This window comes from Solanum dulcamara, chromosome 1, assembly GCF_947179165.1.
Source record: "Solanum dulcamara chromosome 1, daSolDulc1.2, whole genome shotgun sequence".
In the NCBI taxonomy this organism is placed as follows: Eukaryota; Viridiplantae; Streptophyta; class Magnoliopsida; order Solanales; family Solanaceae; genus Solanum; species Solanum dulcamara.
The window spans coordinates 80,138,623-80,159,392 of record NC_077237.1 but is presented as its reverse complement, the minus strand read 5'-3'; the positions used below and the strand labels follow the sequence as shown (position 1 = coordinate 80,159,392).

General features: G+C 34.3%; 2 protein-coding genes across 2 annotated transcripts; both read right to left on the bottom strand.

Moving 5' to 3' along the window:
• Positions 1 to 1,549: 1,549 nt before the first annotated feature.
• Positions 1,550 to 2,303, bottom strand: LOC129889343 (uncharacterized). The gene has a single exon (XM_055964609.1). The coding sequence runs from the start codon at positions 2,112 to 2,114 to the stop codon at positions 1,569 to 1,571; it is 546 nt and encodes a 181-aa protein (XP_055820584.1). The 5' UTR covers positions 2,115 to 2,303; the 3' UTR covers positions 1,550 to 1,568.
• Positions 2,304 to 3,709: 1,406 nt separating this feature from the next.
• LOC129879834 (SPX domain-containing membrane protein At4g22990-like) lies at positions 3,710 to 20,168 on the bottom strand. The gene is made up of 11 exons (XM_055953557.1): positions 19,938 to 20,168; positions 19,314 to 19,372; positions 18,236 to 18,356; positions 16,916 to 17,227; positions 16,539 to 16,643; positions 15,950 to 16,404; positions 12,657 to 12,961; positions 6,021 to 6,196; positions 5,474 to 5,664; positions 5,045 to 5,178; positions 3,710 to 4,261 (listed from the first exon to the last, which is right to left on the bottom strand). The coding sequence occupies exons 2-11, from the start codon at positions 19,364 to 19,366 to the stop codon at positions 4,023 to 4,025; spliced, it is 2,091 nt and encodes a 696-aa protein (XP_055809532.1). The 5' UTR covers positions 19,367 to 19,372; positions 19,938 to 20,168; the 3' UTR covers positions 3,710 to 4,022.
• Positions 20,169 to 20,770: the final 602 nt, after the last annotated feature.

Here is a 20,770-nt window from a genome sequence, read left to right as displayed (position 1 = left end):
TTATTATTAGTATATTTTGTTTATTGCTATTATTATTAATATTACTATTATTATTATTATTATTGTGTTATTATTACTATTGTTATTTTCGTTATTGATATTATTAGTAGTTATAATTGTATTTTTATTTTTATTGTTAGTACTATTATTATTTTCATTATTATTATTATTATTATTATTATTATTATTATTATTATTATCATCATTATTAGTATATTATTATTATTATTATTACTAGTAGTATTATTAGTATTATTAGTATTATTTTTGTGTTATCATTATTATCATTAGTATTTTTATTTACTGTTTTTTTATTATTAGTATTACATTTTATTATCATTATATTTTATTATCATTACCGTTATATTATTATTATTATTTATCATATTATTATTATTATTTATCATATTATTATTATTATTTATCGTATTATTATTATTATATATTTTTTTAGTACCGTTATTATTATTATTATACTTTATTATTATTATTATTATTATCGTTATGATTATTATTATTATCATTGTTATTATTATTATGGCCATTATTATTATTGTCATTGTTGTTGTTATTGTTGCATTATTATTATGATTGTTGTTGTTGTTATTATTATTATCATTAGTATTATTATTACTATTATTACTATTACTACTATTATTAATATTATCATTATTATCATTATATGTTAAATTTGCTTTTATGCGATAGCTAACGTTATATAGATATTTAGATTTGTGAACCTTTAATTAAAATGGGTCATCATAATAAAAGAAACCTATATTTTTATTTAAGGCTAAGTTATTAGTAAAAAAAATCGCATTTAAATACGCACTTATTTCATGTAATAAGCGATATTTGCCTAATAATTTCAAGTACAAAAATTTTTCTTTCCATGTAATTACTAAGCTTTGTTTTCAAAACTTTTGAGCAACATTTTTATAGTTTTAATCATTTAACCTAAGTTTGGCCGGTAATCGTTTTTAACGAATCTTGGAGGATGCCTAACCCCTTCCCTTTAGGATAACTAGAACTCTTACCTAGAATCTCATAAGTTAAGTAAACTATTAATTTGAGTTCATTTTAGCATTAAATTAGTTAACTATTTAGGTATCCTAATTTACCTTAAAAAATAATTAGGTGGCGACTCCTTAAAATTTAAATAATTTAGGAATCATCAATATGTTGTACACCGTTTGACCTCGAGTTAAAATGGGGTATAACACCAAACTTTTACTTTGTCTTCCTTGTTTTTTTGACTTTTCTTTAGCAATCTTTTTCTGACTTTCTTTCACCTTTGCCTTGGATTTGTGAAGTTTTCAAAAATATGATGCAACTGTAATTACTGTTGATATTGACTAAACTCAAAAGGTAATGGTGATACTGTTTATTGTTTTTACAGGGGTATGGACAAATAAATATGAGCACAATCAATAATAATTAAACTGTAAAATATAGAAAAGTATTATTAACTATCAACTACTACCCTTTGAGTAAAGCAAAAATCTAATTATCTAATTGACCAAAAAAAAAGGAAAAACCTAACGAGTGTGGTAAGATGTGATCATGCTTCAGCCTTGATGATGACTGCAATAGTTTCTCACTTTGACTAGGAAAAACGGTACCCTCTTGGAGTGCACGAACCTTCTGTAAAAGCAATCATCTGAAATTGTTGGAGCGACTTTGCAGCATTGTGTAGATAATGAAATTTTACGCTTGAAAACGGAAGTGATCAAATCTGATAGACAATCATCCATCTTGATGCAAGAAGTTGTTGGAGCTGAGGCCCAAGACGGAGCCGTGTGTGGTGGCGAAACCACATCATCAACTAGGGATGGAGCCGCATGAGTTGGTGAAGAAGCCATATGTGATGGCGAAACCGCAGGAGATGGAGATGGAGCCAGGTGAGTTGGTGGTAATGGTTTTTTTGGGTGACGACGCAACCCCCATCTAATTGAAGGTAAATGATGACGATGCCACCACGATAGAATTGAAGAAGTACTAAACAACTCCTTGTTGTTATCTATTTTGGGTTTCGTTGCAGTGGCTTTAACGATGCCTATGCAAATACCCAACAACATAAACACACATAATAATGTGTCACTTGATCTCGACATGTTTCTAATAAAAGATCAAATAATTACCGGTAACTTTGAAAACGTTTCAAAAAGAATATTGAATAATTAGGCGTGTCTTTGAGAAGGAACTAGCGTAAGCATCTGGATAATATGGAATAATTAGGCGCGTCTTTGAGAAGGAACGATACTTGATATAAATAGACAAATAATTTAACCTACGGCAGTACTAATTCCTAATCCCTTTAAACTTGTAACCTCTACTTCTATCCAAATTATGATTCTATGTGACACTTAATTTCAATAATTTACAATTCAAGACGGTGTTGCAATCAAACTAAAACTCCTTGTAGTCAACGTCCAAACAAACAATCAAATAATCACATGGGAGGAATAAATTCAGTAAGCGTTAAGAGTGTGTTGAGTATTGAAATAAACTTTACTCTTTAGTATCATACTCTTAATGAGACATTAACTCCGATCCAATGAGGTTAATTTAATCTAATAAACTAAGCATCCATCAAAAAGAATATATCAATAAAATAATAACATTATTATTTCATTTTCATATTATAATAGTCTTTCGAACCAAAATTAACCACTAGAATGAAGATTTGCAACAACCCAAAGCTCTCAACCGCCCCATTGTAATAATATAATGAATTTTCAACTATTTAAGTCATTCAAAAAAATAATTATAAATAACTCACCCTATTTAGTAAAATTAGTAACCTAGTAGTGCAATAATTTTTTTCACAATGAATTCCTCTAAAAATAGTTATTATAAATTGATAACCAAGTAGATAAGGTATACAATCTACTATAATTGGTAATAATAAAGTATGTAATAGCAAGTAAATTAGCTTTAAAGTTCTTTTTTTATCCTTCTTTCTCACTCAGTCAAATAAGTGGACAAATTAGCTTATAAGAATAACCTTAATAAACTGGTATTTTTTAAGAAAAATATAATAATTGAATTACCTTGATAAAGACTGGGAGAACCCACAGAGATATTTTTGAAAAAGCTTTACATATATTAATTGCCACTAGTAGCAACTTAAGTCGCCGCGACTACATATATTATTCGCCACCAAAAGTAAGTATTAGTATAAATTTTATTTCAGAATCTTGAGATATTCAACCTTATCCCATGTACAAAACAACCCTTAAAAATAGTATGGAAAAAAAAAATACTCTCTTGATTTACTAACATGAAAAAGTAAACATAAAAAATGTTTTGTAGAGATTTCTGTAAGGTGCCCACACACAAATTTAATTGCAACTTTCAAACATAGCCAACTAGAGACAAGTGTAAGATTCTTTGCTATATGGATTATGAATTTTGTAGGCTTACATTTTCTTTTATTGTATTTCAATTATTACACTACTTTTTTGTTGCTATTTTTTTCCTTGCAGTCTTTGCACTGCTTTCCTTATTAGTTGTTTTGTTTTTTTCGCTATCTCTTTTTATTATTTGACTTTGTTGCACTTGAGCCGACGGTCTTCTGAAAACAACTTCTCTACCTCGTAGAGGTAAAAATAAAGTTTGCATATGCTCTACCCTCACCAGACTCTAGTGAAATTTTAAGGATACATTGTTTTTGTATGCTTACATGTTCTATGGGAGAAACAGCCAATTGTTAATAAAGCAGCACCAAGCAAGGTAAATAAATATATTAACTTGTGAAAATTTACAGCAACAATTCATAAAAAAGCCAATCAAAAGTACATCCAACTTGGTATGAAAATCAGCTCACTTTGTGTATACACACTCAGAACTCAACCCATCATGACGTTCAAATCCTAAATCCGCCTCTATGTACACTCCCCGTTCTGTTGGTGGAAGGTTAAAATCCCATAGGCAGCATGCCCTTCAATTTCCTCCTCTCCCTTCCCGGTATGTAGTATGGAAAAAAGAAAGGTATAACAAGCAAATCATCTAAGAGTGCATCAGTAAAGAGAATTATACGTACGACATGTTGCAAAAATGGACACGATGCATATCAGAAGTGAAGGGAGAAGAGTAACGTTCAAGAGCTTGCTCTGCCCTAAATATCCAGCCAGAGTTATAGTTACATCAGCAATCACCCGAGCAATTGTGCCAGCTTCCGTGGATAAGAGACCCCCATTGTAGGTTCCCCGAGAAAGCCTTGATGACATTACTCGAGAGAGAAGAGATAGATTTACACCTGGAGTCATCAGCCAAATTGTAGAGATTTTAGAATGCAAAAATGAAAAAAACAAAAACAAAATTTCACTATTACGCCTTCCTAAATGTTAAATGTCAAAGGGGTTAGTCATTTCCGTTTGATAACCGAGAAATCCCAGAGGATCAATGATGCATCGTTCAAAACTTAGTGAATAATGGGTCAGCTCCTCTTCCCTTCTCTGTTTATAAGACAGGTTTTTTTCTACGACGGGATAGGCATTAGCAAATATTTAACACTAACCATAAATATCTTGTCTGAGTATTGTGTTCACTAATCTAAAATGTGCTTATGTTTAACCTTTTTTCTTTAATCAACAACTTCCTTAGATTGTGAAGTAATGTATGGCTAATCTTGTGACTCATTAGGTGGAAAGAACTTATATTTGTGCTTTAACTCATTTGTGCACTGCACTAGTTAAAAGGAACAAACTACAAATCAAAAGTATTAACAGAACATAGTATGTTAACGGCATCGCTCCAATTGGGGTTAGCTAGAGACTAGGATGCAATATATCTATCGTATTACCAAGGAAGTTGTGTTATAAATGGCTGTGATATCTCCACTGCAGCAATTTTACGCGCCAAATTAGAAATGACAAGTCCAAGCTTACTAGTTCAACAGTTCAACCAGGTTTTCTCCCTTAATCAGAGGTTTCGTTCAACTATACTATTCTTTTATATCATCATGATAGGTTCTACTTCTATTGAGAATTAAGAACTATGTTTCTCAAGTAGGAAAATAAACGAAAAATAGAGATCACACCTTCTAATACTTCAGCAGATACAAACATTAGGAGGCCTGAGCAGACATATTGCGGTACTGAATACGGGATGATAACTTGAAAGCTCAGAAGTATGCCAAGACAAACCATGATTTCAGATGCCAGCAAAATTTGCCTGCAGAGAGGATAAACTCATCATCATATTCTGATCGCAAACATTCAACATGATTGAGCATAAATTCTGATGTAACACTCATCATGATAGAACCAAGTAATCCTTCTAAAAAAGTTAAATGCTATCCACAAACAACATACATTGCAAGCAAAACACATCTATTGTATTTTCAGAATAGTTTCCATCAGCTAGCACTTAGCAATGACAAATTTGTATATCGGCAAATAGTCATGTTTTTAGTATCCCCTCTAGAAAATAAGCTTCACAAAGATGTTCTTGTTTCAAGATAAATTACCTGTCCTCAAAGATGTTACTTATGTAGCTCCCAACAAGAATATTTACTGGAAGAACAGTAAGACCCAGACATGCAAGAAAAATTGCGACAGTGCCCGTTGACCAGCTAAAGTAATATGTTGTGACGACACTAGACTCTGAAAGTAAAACCTCCATAGCATATTTCAGCATAAAATAGATAAATAATTGAACCTGCATCAAAGAGTTACATGAATGGTCATTCGTTAGTATCATTCTTAATAGCACAAGCAAAAAAGGTCCATCCTTTTTGTTTGTTTTTCCCTTTTGACAATATAAAAAAGTTCATGTCCTCTCCCCAATCCTTTTTCCTTCTTTAACACCATGATCTATCTCCCCAAAGAAAAAAAAATTCAAACAACAAGCACTATTAGGGAAGCAAGTGCACTGGATCAGTGGTTGACACTAAACAAACAAGTTGCCGTTGAACAGTGAAAGCAACCAATTTCACTGGATCACTTTTTTACCCGTAAAACAAAAACAATATTACTCTCGCCTGAACCTTGGAAACAAAAAGGTGCTCCACATACCTTTACAGAAGGAGTCAGCAATCTATATGCTTCTAATATGGAGTTGGCTGGACGACGAGACTCCTCTGGAGCTTCTTCACTGCCATCACATTCTTGGTCACCTTCATTGTCTTGTTCATCACCCACTGATTTTAATAGCAATGGTTGGACAACACCCCTTTCAAGGGCATCATTTTCTGATGGTATAAAAAGATTTAATATCAAAGCATTTAAAGAGAACTCTTGTTTTACCACTCCGTAGACAGTTTGTATGTCAGAAGTTCCAAATAATCTGTTGAAATTTGCTTTCAGTTACTGCAGTAATGTTTTAGCATGACAAGTTGCTTAGGTTTAAGATGAATCTAGTTTTATGAATTTTAATTCTATTAGGTTGTTGAGATATTTTAACTTTCTGACTTTTTGATATGCAGATTATGTTTTCAAATTGACTATTTAAAGGCCTCTTATGCTTAATAAAATCATTGAAAGACATTTTCAATCAATACTTACAACTTTTTTTCTGCACCATCTTATAAAAAATCAACAATGGTATCAAAGCCTTTCATTGATCTTAATGGACCTGTGAGTTCATTGAAGTACTTTTGACCATATCTATTTTGAACCCATTTTAACCCGCGCTTATTTATAATGCAGGGATATTATCAACCAATATCAATTTTAATCAACTTTTAAATCTATTTTCCGATCATGAAAAGCAGTAGTCTTTTTAGAATGTCCCGCAAATTCTCACTAACTAAAACTATCAAATTTGATCAATGAAAATGAAATCACATTTTGAAACTATGATTTATAAAATGTTGTAATGGAAGAACTATTCTTACAAACACTCCCTGCAAAAACCAACAATGGTAATATAATCTTTCATTGATCTTAATGGGCCTGTGAGTTCATTGAAGTACTTCAACCACTTTTAATCATACCTATTTTAAATCAATTTTAACCCGTGTTTATTTTAAATGCAGGCAAATATCAACCAATACCATTTTTAACCATCTTTTAAACCTATTTTTGAACCATAGCAAGCAGTAATCTCTCTGAGAATGCCACAAATTTTCACAGACAAAAACCTATCAAATCTGATCCATGAAAATGAATCATATTTTAGATTATTTTTTTTATTGATGAATCTTGTGAGTACAGTTTTGTTGTTCTCTTGATTATTCTCTCCTAAACTTATTCGAGGGCCTTCAGTCATATTCCTCAAATTGCACGATGATTTGGTCCTTCTAGAAATGTATTTGATCTCCGGGAATGTCGAACAATACTTTGTTGTTTCAGGTTGATCTCCAGGCAGAACTTTGTTGACCACTCCTTTAAAGAACTGTATAGTCGATGTTGATTGATTAATAAATGTCCCTAGAAAGTTATATAAACCCCTATTTATAGTTGTAGGTAGTATAAGTGTAAATGAACGCTATTGCTTTATTCTGATTGGTTCATGTAAGTCATCAAACTTATCACAAATGCTATGTGATAAGGTTTCTTCTAATTGGCCAAGACATATCATATTGAATGCTTGACGACTTTTGATTGCTTCTTGAATTTGAGTGGGATTGCCACATCATTTAACATGTGGCATCATTTTGCTAGTTTTGAATTTGACTTGGATGCCATGTCATTTGACACATGGCATGAGTTTGGGTCTCAAGATTGGATTTGAATTTAATAAAATATACTTATTTAATTGTGCAATCCGAATGAAGTAATGAACATGAATAATCAAAATATTGTATGAATTTAACCTAATAAAATTTATATGCCTACAAATACTGCTTTAAATAGACCATCCTTAAGGACTATGAATTCATTAAGACTTATACACTCATCCTCTCAATTTGTAGCAATCAAGCACTCTCTTTTAGGGCTTCGATGTTAATATTGACTTGTGACTGTCACCCATATGAGCCTTCTTCATGGGATCTTTAATCACATAGGTTAAGTTACCATCTCTATTGAAGCTTTTGTACTATTATAGGTCGTATGGTATAAGGGATAATAATTGCGGGATAAAATGCAAGGTTATTTTATTCTGCGTTTGGTTAGGGGTACTAGTTAGTCCCGGGATTATATGTACTAAAATAATGGGATAAGTTATCCCATATATATGGTGCGATTATTGATCCCATGGAATAACTTTGTCTATCATATCCCCCATACCAAACAACCCCTTACAATATTAATAATTATCTTTTTACCTTATAAAAAGAAATTAGTAATACTGTAGGAGTACAAAGTGAACATGACAAGCGCAATGATATTATAACAAGGGATGAAACCTCCTTTGATATTCCGACACTAAAATGTTACATCTATAAATTTCCATATTTATTGAACATATTCAATAAAAATGATAAAACATGTATTTTCTCTCTTCATTTTGAGCAATCTAGTTATATTATAGGGGTATTGGATTGGCTTTTTAAGTAGCTTATAAGCTAAAGTTAAAAGCCATATGTTGGGTATAATAAGTTAAGGATACCCAACTTTTGGCTTTTAGCTTATTTTTGTACTTTTCAGCCTAAAAAGTGCTTAAAAACACTTTTGTCTTTCCCAAACACCTCCAAAAATAAATCAGAGCTTAAAAGCTAAAAACTACTTAAAATAAGCCGATCCAAAAGCTACTTGAAAGATGGTGCATCAAAAAGGTTGAAAGTATTGATTGAAAACATCTCTCAATGATTTTATCAAGTATAAGAGGATTTTAAATAGCTAACTTGAAAACATAACTTGTACAAGATTTGCATAACAAAATTTCAGAAAAGCTAAAATATCTCAGCAAGCTAATACCTAAGTTGCTCGGACTCATGTGCGGTATCTGATATGGATGCAGATCTAGACTTCAGATTCTTCATGATCTAAATTTTAAGATTTGGGGTATAGATCCAAGTATGGATACCGTGCAGGGAATCAACTAAATCAATTCAAATATCTAAAAATAGAGTTATATGTCTAATATAACACATTATGTGAAAAACTTACAAGGTATTACGAGGAAAAAGTATTGATCGGGAGGAGAATCCTGAAGGTGATATAAGAAAAAGGATTGACATATAAACTTCTATGTACAAAGTACTCCATTTTCTTCAATTTCATCTTAGCTTTTATTTTGATTACAAACATCATTGTATTTGTCCTGAATTTCTTCGTTGATTCGGTCAAAGTACCCAAAATCGATTGACCAAACAACGTAATAGAAATTTAAAAAGTAGATTCACCCTAAAACCTAAGCAACTTATTATGCTAAAAAATTGTTGTAGTACCTAAATTCTTTTGATTATTTTGAACTTGCATATTTTTTTTGAATATTGTTCTTCCTCTTCTTCTTTTGGTTTTGTGCTTAAAAACTATCGTCAATAACATTGTCTTGTCTGAAAGTTTTTTGGAAAATGTTTTAATATGGACAATGATAGGATTTGCAAGGAGTGTTTGTAAGAATAGTTCTTTCATTACAACATTCCATAAATCATAGGTTTAAAATTATTTTTTGTTGTACTTAATTTTCAACATTCAGTCACGCCCAGTAAAACCAATTCTACTATTTATCCAAAGAATCGAAGCTTGCAATCTTCAAAATCACTCGTTGTAATGGCCTTTAGAAAGAACAACGATGATTCATGTAACATTTGCGTTGCCTCATTTGCTGACCGTAATTGCAATCATCCAATGACACGCAACATATTCAAATTTAGCGACCTGGATAGATCGGAATACTTTATCGCTCGGAGAAAAAGCAAATCTCGTTCTAAGATTATAACTTCTAGGAGACACATCCATTTTTTCCCATCAAATGAAGTATGTCAAATTGGCTTGCCCTTACTGGTCGAGGATTTGCCAAACAACTACTTGATGCTTCACCTTCCACCTTCATTGTGGCGTTACTTGAGAGTCAACTGGCTTGGTGGGAGATTCAACATCAACTTCTTTTTACGGTGTAAGATTGTGACTCAACTCTCCGGGGTTGTAGAGATCTAACTAGCTCATAAGTTAAGCAATTTAAAGATCTTTATCTTTAATAGATTTCTTCAAGGCCTCAATGGTTTGTGTCATCACAACAAGTTGTTTGTCGACGTTGATTTCATCGGTCATCAAGGCATTGACTTTGTTTAGATAGATGAATCCGCCAAATATTTGAAGTCCTTGAAGTTGGAGCCAGTTTGAGAGACTTCGTCTAATAGGAAAAAGTGGATGTTGCCCCTAGATGTTATAACCTTAGAACAAGATTTGTTTGTCTCTATTGTCTCCAAAGAGATGAAGTTCTCCGATCAATCTTGTGAGTAAAATTTTGTTGTTCTCTTGATTATTCTCTCCAAAACTTTTCCATGATTCGAGAGCCTTTAGTACGTATTTCTCAAATTGCATGATGATTTGAACCTCCTAGAAATGTGTTTGATTTCCAAGAGTGTCGGACAACACTTCGTTGTTTTCGGATTGATCTCGAGGCAAAATTCCATTGACCACTCCTTAGAAGAACTATGTAATCAATACGGATACTTTCTCTAATGCTTGTTGAATATTCCTAGAAAGTTTTGTACGCCCCTGTTATAGTTGTAGGGAGTAAGTAGTCCAAGTGTAAATGAACTCTCTTGCCTCATTCTGATTGGTTCATGTAAGTCATCAACCTTATCACAAATGTTATATGATAAGGTTGTTTGTAATTGGCCAAGACATGTCATTTTGGACACTTGGCAGCTTTTGATAGCTTCTTGAATTTGACTGGGATTGCCACATCATTTGAACATGTGGCATCATCTTAATCTTGAATTTCACTAGGCTGTCATGTCACTTGACACGTGACATGAATTTGGGCCTCAAGATGAAATGGACCTTGGACTTGAATTTAATAAAATGGACTTATTTAATTGTCCAATCCAAATTAACTATTCAACCCAAATGAACATGGATTTAATTCAATTTTTGAATGAATTTAACCCAATAAAATTTATGTACATTATAAACTTGATAAATTCATCTATATGAGAGTGAAATGAGACTGCTCCTATGAGGTTTTGGCCAAGTCTCTAGAGCTTTCATGAATAACCAGACATCCACACTACCTATTTGTGCAAAACCGCGTTGAACATCAAAATTATGGGGATCAAAATGTGATTGATAAAATTTTTGACTTACAATAAGAACAACTGGTTCATAGAAATTTTATATTTCATCAATAATTTTGTGAGTTAAATTTTATCCATGTTAGTTTGGTTCATAATCCAAAAGAAACCAAACCTATAGCCTTTAGACTATAAAAGATCTAGCCAGTTTTACCCTTTAATTCCTTACTCCTTTGTTCTAAAATCTTTAGGGAAGGGGGCGGGGGCGGGGGAGGTGGGGTTGTCAATTATAGCACAATATTTCAAAACATTTCATTGGCTACTTAGAAGATTGATCACACATGGCCTGGTGAGGGACATGCACGTGTCATGTTACGTGACGTGCAACCTGACATGTGCCATGTCCTAAGAGAAGATGGCTCATCTTGTGACAAGTTTTATGTTGCCCGACTTGCAACATGACACATGTCACGTCCTCGGCGAATAGCCACCTTTTTTGATAAATAAAGTTATTTATTGAAATGGTATCAAGTAGGTACAGAGAAGATAACAGGACATACCTGCAGCTCTCACTCCAAACATACTACATACTTTCCCCTAATAAGTGCAAAAATTCAAAATACGTAACTATACTATCTAGAGAACTACTATAGCACCAAAAAAACAAATTCTTGATACATTTGTTTTTGACTATAGGTAAATCTAGCCTCTTTCACTGAAAATAATTTTATTTTTAAAAAATTAAATGATTTATCCCTGATTTTAACTCAAACTAACCTATCTTCTTTGTTCTGATCCATTTAGCATGTCTCCAATTGTTGTAATAGCTCACAGAAACAATTAGTTCCCAATCATTCAACTTTCTTCTGAGAGTAACATTCCAACTTGAGTCTAAATAAAAATCTGCAATATAACCAGCTTTGTTCAAAGCACAATAAGTCTGAAAATTTGCTTTTAAGACTCATCCCCACACCAAGTATCCAACCAAAATCTAATTCTACCACTTTTTCATACGCTTATATATATCTCATTATGTCTTCATCTTTTGAATATGATGAATTAGCCTAGCTCGTCCATCATGCATACTCTCTTTCCCAACTTATTGGTTTTGTTACTTAAGTTCTTTTGTTCCTGTTCACTCTTTCGTGGAGGTAGGTTTGTATAATCCTGGGTAACATTTCATGTTGCTAAATATAGGTCAGTCGTGACACATCTTAAGCGACTGTGCTCTCATTAGCCAATGACACAACTAAAAGACATGGAATTTAGCAATTTGATGAGCGTAATAACAAGTTGAGAGGATGTTAAGATAATTATTCAACCGAAACACTAAAATTCCAAATGCATTATTTCTTTTTGGTACTTCACCTTGCTGCCACATAACTTAAGAGCTTACCGTTTCGATTATGTAATCGCGCAGATTAAAAGTTTGGCATTCCCCCTGTTTCTCTTAACTGCTGTCAATTTAGTTGAGGATAGTAGAGAACAAAGGAGACGGGAAAATTTACAAACATCATATAGGCATTTTTGGAATTAAGACCACAAGGACAGCATTAATAACAAAACAAAAAGTTGAACATACCAGTATTAGATTTCTGAGGAATATTTCTTACTTCATCAGTCTCTTGAGCAGGTTCTCTAAAAGAGATACACAACCATATCAAATAGATTAACCATGCAAAAGCCATAACCCAACCAGGCAAAGTATCTTGATTGAAAGTTAACTTGTAAATCTTAAAATTTGTCTGAAGTAACCCAGCAAGTGCAGGACCACATGCCATTCCAAGTGCACTAGCACTTACAAAACCTGCTGAAGCCTGCATTCGGATTCTAAGTGGCACACAGTCACTGATGTAACGTCGGTTCACTGCTCTGGCGGAACCCAAACTGCAATTCAAGAGACAGAAATACCCCATCTTGTTAACTTAGAGTAAAGTGCAAAGTGCTTTTTGAATATCACAGTAACCTCCCAAAAGCATAGACAATAATGACACTGAATTATGTTATAAAGATGATAAAGCAGATGATGCTATTAAAATCACATTACAACAACATACTCAGTGTAATTCCACAATTGGGGTCTGGAGGGGGTAGAGTGTACGGTTGTACGCAGACCTTAACCCTACCTTAGAAGGTAGAGAGATTGCTTCCGATAGACCCTTGGCTCAAGGAAAAGCATATGAAAGCAGATCGAAAAAGAAAAGTGAAGAAATCATGGCAAAGCATTCTGAAAAAAGAACAGTAACTACAATAAAATAGTGCGATAATCGAAATACAAGAGACAGTAGACAGTGACAGAAATCGAAGGATAAAAAACTACAAGAGAAATACTACGACTACTAGTAGGGAAGGATAAGCGAGACGACGCTCTACTATCTACTAACCCTCTACCCTTATTTTTGTCTTCCACAACCTCCTATCTAAGGGCATATCTTCGTATAGCCCAACCCTAATTTGTATCCTCCACAACTTTTGCTTCGTATAGAGAGACATAAAGTTAACTATAGCCCAACTTTTGCTTTAAAAAAGGCAGAATGTATCAACAAGTTTGGAGGAGAAGAGTAGGCTTAAAGATATCTATAAGAAGGCAAAGATGGAATGAAGTCGGCAGTCACCGGTGCTAAGACGGTAGCTTTTGAACGCTTATATGTCGAGTTAGGGGAAAAAGGTGGGGATAAGAGATTGTATAGGCTTGACAAAGCGAGAGAGAGAAAAACCCGCGACCTGAATCTAGTAAAGTGCATCAAGGACGAGGAAGGTGAAGTGTTGGTAGATGAGACCTCTATCAAACAAAGGTTGCAAGCTTACTTCCACAGACTCTTAAATGAAAAAGGAGACAGAGACATTATATTGGGTGATTTGGCGTACTCTCATAGTCTTTGAGACTTAGGGTACTGCAGGTGTTTTAGGGTTGAGGAGGTTAGACGTGCTATTTGCAGGATGAGGAGGGGGAGAGCGATCGGGCCCGATGAGATTTCGATGGACTTTTGGAAGAGAACTGACAAGGCAGCTTTGGAGTGGTTGACTAAGTTGTTTAATGTTATTTTGAAGACTGCTAAGATGCCCGATGAATGGAGGTGGAGTACTATGGTTCCATTGTACAAAAACAAGGGTGATATTCAAAACTATAATAATTACAAAGGTATCAAATTGCTAAGCCACACTATGAAGATTTGGGAGAGAGTGGTGGAGATGAGGGTGAGGAGAGGAGTGTCAATCTCATAGAACCAGCCCGAATTCATGTCGGAGCGGTCGACTACTGAAGCAATCCATCTTATGCGGAGATTGGTGGAGAAATTTAGAGAAAGAAGAAGGGATCTCCATATGGTGTTCATTGACCTTGAAAAGGCTTATGACAAAGTTCCGAGGGATGTTCTCTGAAGGTGTCTGGAGGCTAAAAGTGTCCCAATGGTGTATATTAGGGTGATAAAGCACATGTATGCTGGAGCCAAGACTCGGGTTAGGACGATGGGAGGTGACTCAAAGCATTTTCCTGTTGAGATGGGACTACATCAGGGATCTGTGCCGAGTCCTTTTCGTTTTGCCTTGGTGATGGATGAACTGACACGGTCTATTCAGGAGGAGGTTCCATGGTATATTTTATTTGCGGACGGCATAGTTTTGATTGATGAAACTCGAAACAGAATTAATGATAGGTTGGAGGTTTGGAGACAAACGTTGGAGTTCAAAGGGTTCAGATTGAGCAGGACCAAAACAGAATACTTGGAGTGCAAATTTAGTGTTGCGATGGAGGAAGAGGGCATGGAAGAGAGGCTTTCCACTCAACCTATCCCCAAGACAAAAAACTTTAAATATCTTGGATCTATCATCCAGAGTAAGGGAGATATTGATGATGATATCACGCACCGCATTGGGGCAGCATGGATGAAATGAAAGCTTGCCTCTGGAGTCCTATGTGATAAGAAAGTACCACCTAAACTTAAAGGTAAGCTCTACAGAACGGTGGTTAGACCAGCGTTGTTATATGGAGTAGAGTGTTGATCAATAAAGAACTCTCATGTTCAGAAGATACATGTGGCGGAGATGAGGATGTTGAGATGGATGTGTGGACACACTAGGAGTGATAAGATCGGGAATGAGGTTATTCGAGGGAAGGTGGGAGTGGCATCTGTGGCAGACAAGATGAGAGAAGCGAGACTGAAATGGTTTGAGCATGTGCAGAGGAGGGGTGTCGACACCCAAATTAGGAGGTGAGAGCGGTTGGAGTTGGGGATTATGCGAAGGGACAGGGGTAGATCGAAAAAATACTGGAGAGAGGTGATTAGACAAGATATGGCACTACTCCATATCACCGAGGACATAACCTTAGATAGAAAGAAGTGAAGGTCACAGATTAGGGTAGAAGGCTAGTAGGAATAGAATGGTGTTTGGCCGTGTGCCGATTTAAGATGGTCATAGGTCTAGGCGTGCCTTTATAGTTGTGTTGTTATTGCCTTTGATTATCACATTATCACATTACTTTGCTATCGTTATTGTTCTTGTTATGTAAAATTTTCATCGCTTTTCGTTTTTTGTGTCATTATGCTATATATATTGTTTTTCTATTTTACTTGGGACTGTGACTTTTGAGCCGAGGGTCTTTCGAAAACAGCCTCTCTATCTCTATGAGGTAGTGGTAAGGTCTACGTACATTCTACCCTCCCCAGACCCCACTTGTGGGATTTCACTGGGTATGTTGTTGTTGTTGTTGTTATCAACAAGTTTGCCTAGACACACATGTGATACTAGAAGGGAATAAAGTAAGACCCAATAAACTGTAATGAAAGAAATATTTCAAGTAATTGTAATGAAAGTTGAATGCATGCAAACTTGAACAGATGTGTTTGCAAAAAGAGGGGGTGGAGAGAGAGTTACCCACAAAATATACGACCGATAAGAAGAACCGGTATTGATTTGAGATCATAGGCCAATGCATACATCACATTCCCCACAAAAAGAACTATACTGCTAAATACCAGAGGTTTGAAGTAAGACCTGTTTGACCAGGCACTAAAATACACAGAAGAAAAGATTTGTGCAACAGCCATGGCTCCAATCACAATTCCACAAACTGTTGCAGCAGCACCAAGACTCATAGAATAATCATCGGCTGTTGGAACAACGATATATGTATTGATCATATAAAGGAATGTATTTGCCAAGTTCAAGAGGAGTGACATAAAATGGTATCTCTGATCATCAACATGCTCCTCAATAGGAGTAGGTAACTCTTCTAGCATGATAAGTGAACGTTGGACTGAAAAGTTCAGGAAGTTAGTTGAATAACTTAATCTATCAATAGCTGCTTCCATTGAGTCAACTACGGGATCCTGCAAAATGGCTTTATACCAGATAAGAATATAGTAGAGCATAACCAGAAACTAAAAAACTTGCTATCCAGAAGAAAAAATGTTACAAAACATAAACAAATACCTAAAGTTAACTAAAGGAAGAAGGTGAAAACCTGAAGTGAAAGAGCAGGCTGATCATAAATTGACAAGTAGCTTCCCTCACGGTCTTGGAGATCTGCAAGATTACGAGATATTGCTCCAACAACTGCCCCTAATCCCTGCAATCATCATTGCTGGTCAGTGACACCTACTGGGGCTACTGACACGGATGGCTTAACTTTAGGGGCAGTTGTTAAGGCAATCCACATTTTCTCATTCATTTTTAATTAAGAACCAATGTTACAGCAATGACTCAGTTATAATTTTTCTGATTAAAACATAATTCATAAAAAAAATCTAAACTAAAGTGTATTAGTAGTAATGGTTTTATAGTAGCAACAGAAGCTTTATTATTAGAGTAAGACACTAGCAATTGAGTTTAGCATATTACCACATTGTTGAAGACTTGCTGAAGTTGGGAATATGGATGGTTTGCCCGGGTTTTGACATAGTAATCAGTGAATTTATAGCCGAAACGTTTGTCAAATTTCTTAAGGATCTTCCGCAATCCAATGGCATTTATTTCAACAAAAAAGAGAAGCTTTAAAAGATCACGCCCCACATTTCTATAAGCTTCTCGTAGCTCAGTTACTTTGGATATATCAGGTTGTTCTTGAAGAGAATCTTGTTGTTCATTGAGTTGAGATATCCGGTTTGCAAATACTCCTTGTTGTTCCAGTAAAAATAGAACAACTTTTTCAATCTGCAACATTACAAGGACAAAAAAGAGCTCTTATACATCAGTATTTCACAATGTACCACGAAAACTCCTTCCTACAAGAAGAATCCTTCCAATCAACCACTAATTGCCTAGCTACTACAAGCAATTAGATAAAATCAGACTAAGTCGAAGGACAACTATTGCTCCAAATCCCTATCCAAAATTCTACAACAACAACATACCTAGTTCAATCCCAATTCCCACAAGTGGGGTTGGGGAGGGTAGAGTGTATGCAGACCTTACACCTACCTTGTGAAGGTAGAGAGGTTGTTTCTGAAGGATCTTCGGCTCAAGTGCAGCAAATCAAAGTAGTTATGAAAAGGGCAAACAACAGTGAAGAAAATATAGTAACTACATAATTAGGAAAGCAGTGCAGAGTATCCGGGACATGAAAGGAACACTAGCAAAATTCAACTCGAGTGAAACAGCGGATGTAAAAGCTAGAAGCAAAAACTAAATGTGGCAGGAGAGAAGATCATCGATTGAACCATGAATTCGTTTCTTCAGAGAAAATGGATATAGCAGACTGCAGACAAAAGATTTGTGTACCATGAAGGTTCAATATTCCGCTACTGAAAAGTGAGGACTGCAAATTGCTTTTTATTTTTCTTTTCTATTTCCTGTTTCAAGTTGCACTAGGCATGGATTGCTCTTCAAGTAAAGACCACCAGATATTTTGTTGAAAGAACAACGAGTAATCCACTGATGAGCATCAAAGTTACTCTTAGGTCTTAATACAACAACATTCTTGGAACCTCTAACGATTAAGATTGACAAACCTCGGAACTTGATAGATTACTTCAGGAGGAACAAATTTTTTTAGTAAGAAGAAATCGGAATGCAGCCTAATTGTTGCACCACATAGAAGTACTATAGATTTTCTTTTTATAGTTAAAAATATTTTGAAAATGGTTTACCTCCCCAAATAGTAACAGTGCCAAACAATTTAGGACTGAGGGAGTAGTAAGTACGCACGTAACAAGTCCATACCTCCATGTCCAGCAGCCTTGAGAAATCCTTAAGAACATGTCGCTGATTGAGCGCTCCAGCCTGGATTTGATCAGCATATTCCTTAACCTTCTTCTTCATTACTTTGTAATTGATGTAGTATCTAAAAGTCCAAAAAATAATCCTTATCAATCAACATAAGTGTAGGAAATAAAAGTTTTTGTCTGATTTCTCTGTTTGCTCAATCACTTTGCTCAACCCATATCTCTTTTATTAGCACAAACAGACAGAAGCAGAGTTTGATTTCTATTTAAGTAATGCATCTTCTGTTACTTATTTTTCGATATAAACAACTTTATCACTGACAATTAGCAACCAAGTTTGTGCTCAAGAAGCATATAGCATATACTTGAATTTAACAGCATGTTATTTCTTAAGCATAAATAGTGTAGTATTACAAATAACACACTGAAACATAGCTAGGATTGAAAAAAAAATCCAAGCATGCACACACGATAAGATTCAAGGTAGGCTATTAGTCCTGCATAATCCATACCTATGTTGCTCGGACTCACCAAAAATGTTGCCACACCCATGTCGGATCCTCCGAAAATACTATATTTTTGGAGTATCGGACACGCACCCATCGATATTTTTGCAAATTCCAAGCAACATAGAAATTCCATACAGATGAATACAAACTAATGCAATCTCTAATTGCCAACTATGTAGCTCAGACTCTTCGAAAATATCTCGACTGCTTGTCGGATCTGACACACATGTAACAAAAAATTTGGAGAGTCCAAGCAACGGGGGCAGATCTAGGGGGTAGGGTGGGGGTTCCCCGGAACCCAATAACTTTTGTACAGACAGTATTTATATTGAGAAATTCAGTAGAAACCCAGTGACAAAAATTGAAGCTGCTAAAGCTAAGCTGCCCCTCCTAATTAAGGTTCTAATCCCCTTGGACACTTTATACGAACTCCTTTTTTTGAAATTTGAGATCCTTATGGAATCCATAAGCTTCAAATCCTAGATTCGACTCTGTCAAGTAACATTGATTGCCAACAAGTTCAAATAAAAGAAAGGATACAGAGACTAGATAATTTGGAGTACATACCCTTGCCATTCTTGAATTTGTCTTTCCTTCAACTTCTTCCCAAAAGCAACCATTTTTCACTGTAATTATCCCAAAAAAAGGATGAAAGAAGAAAAAACAGATTGGAATAAATAGCAAAAATCAAAAAAGATCCCAGTTTTTCATATGATTTAGCAGAATACTCTTAACAGCAACTACAACTAAAATAATTAACAATGATATTAGAGAATCAACATCCTGTAATATGTACAGAGACGTGTTGGATTTTTGGGTTGACTTATCATGTCAAAAAGTAAGCCAATTTCACATAAAAAAAAGGAATTATTAATAGTGTCTCAAAAGCTTTCTTGATAGTGACTGACAATAATGTACACATTTTCTCAATTTTTATTTTTATAATCAACTAGACACTACATTTATAATTACTATCACTTCAACTCTGCCAAAAAAATATTTAAAAATTTAAAAGCCCTAAAAGATTTTACCCAAAAATCTAGAATTTTTTTGTTTGTTGCCCAAACAGCAGAAAAAAACACCTGCCCAGATGGCAGAAACGGCAATATATAACCATGAATGCTAGAACTCTGATTACAGATCTGAAAACCTCACTTGTCTTTGCTTTCAAAATCCAAAAGGTTCACTAACATTTTTCTTCTTCTTTTTGTTTGGTTTTCATCCGGGGTTCGATATCTGCATTTGAAGCCCTACTAATCCGCTATGAGGAGCAGTCTCGTCTGATGTGTGCAGTAGAAGAATATGGGTCTTATACATGGCTAACATATTCAGTTTTTTTCTGAAATCTACTTAGCAGAATCTGCCATTTCTAACACCACGTTTGACCCTTCCCATTTGAGTAAAGAGCCACCGATAGGTCCAAATGAGTTAAACCCAATCCACCAATTTGTTTAAGTATTTAATTTATTTCAACTCAATTTATTTTAATTCATAAAATTTGGATTGAGATATAATTTAAATTGACTGAAAAGAAATCTTATTAAATTATTTTTAAAGATTTAATATATGTTATATATACTCATAATAAAAAAAAAATATTAGGTACTAAAATATTATAAAAAAATAAATAAAATAAATAAAAATCGAGTTAGGTTGGATCTTAATTTATTTATTGTATTGATTCATTATGATCCGTCCAAATTTAATTCATCCACCCAATTACCATCCCTGATATAAACCAAATGGGTACATAATTATGAAGATCATTAAATCAGTAGTTAATACCTCAAAAACCTTAACTATTCAGGTTTTATTGGTTTATTTGTTACTATTATTATCTAAACCCATTATAGTGTAATCCCACTTCGTGATATCTAGAAAATAGGTCAATTTATGTGACGTTTTACAAAAATCAATTAGTTTTACTTTTATCTTTTTGGTAGACAATTAAAAAACACGCGCACAATATTTATTTTATTATTCAATCTTTTCTTTTTTGGAAAATAACTTCGTTTCATTTTATT